This window comes from Gigantopelta aegis, chromosome 12, assembly GCF_016097555.1.
Source record: "Gigantopelta aegis isolate Gae_Host chromosome 12, Gae_host_genome, whole genome shotgun sequence".
In the NCBI taxonomy this organism is placed as follows: domain Eukaryota; kingdom Metazoa; phylum Mollusca; class Gastropoda; order Neomphalida; family Peltospiridae; genus Gigantopelta; species Gigantopelta aegis.
In genome coordinates, this window is record NC_054710.1 from 4,325,848 (window position 1) to 4,331,058 (window position 5,211).

A 5,211-nucleotide genomic window follows, 5' to 3' on the forward strand; every position below is an offset into this window, starting at 1 on the left:
CAGTCCCTTTTTAAAATATCAGTATAGAACATAACCTCTCTGAACCGGACACCTCTTATAATCGGACATTTTACTTGGTACAAGGGTGTCCGGTTTAGTAGGGTTTCACTGAACTGTGTACTTCATATGCCGTTGAATTACGGCTAGGGTGCAATATAAAAATTCATTTGAGTCGGTTTGAGTGAAAACAATTTTTTCGCTTGATTCGGTTTGAGAGCAAATAAAATGTCTCTTGATTCAGTTTGAGTGTAAATAAAAGTTAAGTTGAGTCGGTTTGAGTGTAAATAAAAGTTCAGTTGGGTCTTTTTGAGAGAAAATAAAAGTTCAGTTTCGTTGTCTTAAGTGTAAATAAAAAAACAGTACAGTCGGTTTGAATGTAAATAAACGTTCAATTCAATCAGTTTGAGTGCGCTAGCGCACATTCTGCGACTAGTGCTGACTCCAGTGTCGCGTCGGTGTTACTCAACTAGTGTATGCCAAGCATTAGATGCGGTCTGGAGTTGGTCTTTGGTTTGTGTGTCAGATACAGATACATGTGTGTGGCGAAACGTTTAGAGTCCTGCTCATTAAACTTTGGTTGATTCACAGTTCTCTTCGACAGCTTCCATTCCCGGAATCTAAAAATATAGATGCGTTTTTATTTAGAAGACACTACTACCTGTTTAACACGAACAAATATACAACGTTATGTCGAATTCAAAGGTGATTATAATGATAGTTTTTGTTTTTTTACGAGAGCGAGAGAGAAAGAGAGAGAGAGAGAGAGAGAGAGAGAGAGAGAGAGAGAGAGAGAGAGAGAGAGAGAGAGAGAGAGAGAGAGAGAGAGAGAACTATACACGAGTAGCGGTTAGATATCATTTATCTTACAACGAGCCCCCCCCGTCTCTCTCTCTGTCTGTCTGTCTGTCTGTCTGTCTGTCTCTCTCTCTCTCTCTCTCTCTCTCTCTCTCTCTCTCTCTCTCTCTCTCTCTCTCTCTGTCTCTCTCTCTCTCCATATACATACTCTATATATATATATATATATATATATATATATATATATATATATATATATATATATATATATATATATATATATATACAGTTGAATCTCGTTGGCTCGAACCCCGTCGGTGCTCGAGAAAGTGTTCGACCCATCAGGTAGTTCGACCGAACCATTCGGTCAACATCGGATATTTCCGTAACATCAGTTAGAAAGTTGAATTAGATAGGTGTCAGGACGTTTCGGTCCCAGTACATGTTCGGCCCCAGACGTTTCGGACCCTAATGCAATATACGGCGATTTAGTGTTCGTGTATACAGATACATGCTGTAATTGGTATAGTAACACTTTAGATGGTCACATACACCGGTAATAATATAAATAAAATACAAATTTGTAACATTAATTTGTCGAATAACATTCATTGCGCGCACATACATACATACAAAAAGAGAGAAAGAAAGAAAGACAACGAGAGAAAGAAATTACAATACATACGATAAAATTTAGTAACAAAACACAAGCGACTGAATAATTTGATTTATAAAACAACAATAACCGGGGTCGAAACGTCTAGGGTTATGGAGCCGAAACGTCTGGGGCCGAATGTGTAGCGAGGGTGAAACGTCTCGAAAGCATTAGATACATATTATGTTGATAACTGCAAACTTAAATTTTTTATCAATGTGTTATATAACAAAATATCAGAGTGAAAGGATTTATTAGAAATTACTCCGATTGTGTGATGCGGTATTAATTAAATGGGTGGTTGAAGTGATGACAGCTGAGTACCTCGCCCCTAGTTTCATTGAAAACTGGTCTGGTAGACGTGTTCAGAGTAACGGTTCCCGCCGAGGCCAATTGTTTGATTGGTATCACGGTTCATCGGAAAGGCAACGTGACACTAGCTGTACTTGAAATACTGTTACCGATAGCTGCTGGCTGAACACACAATATGACAGGTATGACAAAGAAAGGATTGCTTGGCATTTGTCGCGATTCTCCGATCTATTTATAGCTCGTTCCGCCTAAATTATTATAATCCAAAGGTTGTAATAACCAACTGTGAAAGCGCGTAATATTGTTAGTCCTTTTCGGTGGTTTTCCATTTGATATTTGATGGATCACCAGTTCAAGGGAAATATAGCTCATAACACAGACGGGACCGATACTTTAGTTCGAGGGAAGGCTTATAGTCGACTCTAGACGTATTCGACTCATCATCAGTTAATATAAGGGTTTACCGGACAAAAAACTCGGGACTTCGTTTTTGGTTCGAGCGTTGCGGCGTGTTCGACCCTTCCGAGGTCGAGCCAACGAGATTCTACTGTATATATACATGATACAGATAAAATTAAATAAAGGGCACACATACACACCTCTTTTGAATTGCTATGTTTGCACCAGCTGATCATGTAAGTCAGGTACGAAATGTCCATGGTAACTTCCGCCCCATCTTTCAGATCACCGTCGAAAACACAGCCTCTCGACATCGCGGAATTGGACACGAACATCAACATAAGACCTCCGAATCCTGCCGAGTGAGTTAGCCACAGACTGAGATTCTGACTGGTCGGGAATATAAGCTCATCGGCGATTAGCCAGAACCCTCTCCAGTGAGTTATGGCGACGGTGGCGTAAAGAAGGTAAACGAAATCTTCAAAGACCACTTTGCCGATCGTTGTGGCGTCTCCCAGCTTTCTGCAGATGGCTTTCAAAGGCCGCTGCCCCAGCGCCAGTAGACAGACGAGGACGTAGCCGATGGCCAGGGAGTAGCAGCCGCTGATGACGACGTCGTCGGGGGAGAGGTAGATGTTGAGCAGCTCCCAGAGTCCGCGCCAGACGACGACCACGAGCGAGGCGATCACGAGAACGGAGAACAGGAGATCGAGAACGAATTGGTGACCGATCGCCTTTGACGAGAAAGGAAAAAAAAAGAAAAAGAAGAAATGATGTGAAATGACGTCACGGACAATGTTAGAATTTGGCTGTGTGTGTGGATGTGTGTTTGTGTGGCTGTGTGTGTGTGTGTGTCGTAAGTGGCCCTTTAATGATTATAACCTTCTTTGCCAAGAATTGCGAATTAAATAATAATAAATTGGTTACCGACATTTCGGAACATCTAGGATGTATCCATTGGTATCGGACATTCATGAAGTAACTGTTTCAGTGTATTTGCTAAGCGATATATATATATATAGTTTACCCTTTGCTTATATATATATATATATATATATATATATATATATATAGTTTACCTTTTGCTTGAATCTTGTCGATATTGTGAAATACGTTTCGGGAAATATGTCGAGACCAACAACGACAGGTGGCGTTAGGACATTCCGATACGAACGAAAGGCAAATAGTAATCCGGAACCGATCACAAAACACAACATAGGGCTGAGCCAGCTATTTCCGGTGTATGCATTAAGGAGCAGCCATACACCTCTCCAGTGGTTGACGACTCCAAAAGCAAGAACATAGCCGTATACCCGAGAAAATATGACAAACACTGCAGGTGAAAACCGGAGAGAAACCCGACAAAACGCTGACTGGAGGAGACCTGATGCCACGCCTATGACGACGCCGATGATTAACGAAACCCAATTGCTCAGTTTGGGAGATTCCGGGAGGAGATGCATGTCCAGCAGTTCCCACGTCCCTCGCCAGTAGAACACAACAAAAGGACCTATCACGAGATTGGAAATCAGAAAATCTAACACACCGAACACACGGTCACGATTTGTGTTTCCCATTTGCATTGAAGGCACTGCAACACCGTTACAACCTTTTTGTTTTTGTTTAACGACATCACAGGAATTTATGATCACAATTCTTTTTCCCATTTTCACCATTAATGTGTCTTGTTTCCTTTAACGACACAGCAAAAACGTGTTTCTGGTCCCAATCAGTACTCCTCGACTGTTGCCTCAGATATCCGTGGTATGTGCTGTACTGTCTATAGAAATGTTCATATAAACGACCCGTAACTCTTGTCGGTAACATTTAGATAATTGGTGGCAGCGGTTGTCATTCCTTTCTGTTACCCTGTCTCGATCAAATGTCCAAATAACGATACGTCAAACACAAAAGAGCTGTAATTGAAAACGTTATGACGTATCGTTAACAACACAAACGCCCCCAAACAAACAGCATTCCGTCCTACTTTCTTTTTTTGTTGTCCTAAGATTGAAATCGAGCTTAAAAAATTAAAAATAAAAATAAAAATGAAAAGGACGCCTACACTGTTTTGACAAGTGTGTGTACGGCGGTTGAAACAGCGTGACAGTTCCCGTCAACTATCCTATTCAGAATAATACCTTCTACTCTGGGTTTCTTTCACGCTATGTGCATTGAACCAATTTATAATGTCGTTTGGACCTACTTTTAACCGCTGCCCACCGCGGCGCTTTGACCAATACAATAGTACTTGAATGTTTGTTTTTTTATATTGTCCCCAGAAACATAAGCAAGGTCAAGGCTGGGGACTTGATTCATTGCTGCACACGGTATTATTGCAAATATATAAACGATACATAATTAAAGCTATACACTCGTATATAATGCACTTATTAAAATAATGTATGTATACATATGCATGTGCGTGTGCGTGTGGGTGAGAGAGAGAGAGAGAGAGAGAGAGAGAGAGAGAGAGAGAGAGAGAGAGAGAGAGAGAGAGAGAGAGAGCGAGAGAGAGAGAGAGAGAGAGACTCGTATACTATTAAGGAGAGAAACATATACTTACAGCAAGAGATCACACACATATACACCAACACACGTTAGCGAGCGACTATGCCAAATCCTACAAAATTAACCTTGTTGCAACATCAGTACGACCTACCTGACGTTCATTCCAAGTCACTCTGGGCCTGGTTTAATGGAGCGGTTATAACGTCACTTAGGACGTCGCTAGCCATGGTATTATACTATGCTAGAATGAACTGCAATGTTTGCGCACATTGAAGTGGTTACATCGGAAACCGACAGCTCAGTTATGGTCGTACTTTATAACACCTCCCCACCAGGCGTAACTGTTGCTCGTTATCACAAGCTGGGGAGGACTTTATCTCAATCGGTTGAGTGCTCTCCAGAGGTGCTTGCGTTGCAAGATCGAACCACCTCAGAGGATCTATTCAACTGATTGTTTTTTTTCTCGTTCCAACCAGTGCACCACAACTGGCTAAAAGCCGTGGTATGTGCTTTCCTGTCTGTGGGAAAGTGCATATGAA

At 41.5% G+C, this 5,211-nt stretch overlaps 1 protein-coding gene across 1 annotated transcript; it reads right to left on the reverse strand.

The window, feature by feature from the left end:
• Positions 1-368: 368 nt before the first annotated feature.
• LOC121386388 lies at positions 369-4,985 on the reverse strand. Its single transcript, XM_041517266.1, has 4 exons — positions 4,728-4,985; positions 3,241-4,077; positions 2,362-2,895; positions 369-617 (listed from the first exon to the last, which is right to left on the reverse strand). The coding sequence occupies exons 2-4, from the start codon at positions 3,835-3,837 to the stop codon at positions 567-569; spliced, it is 1,182 nt and encodes a 393-aa protein (XP_041373200.1). The 5' UTR covers positions 3,838-4,077; positions 4,728-4,985; the 3' UTR covers positions 369-566.
• Between the last annotated feature and the right edge of the window lie 226 nt (positions 4,986-5,211).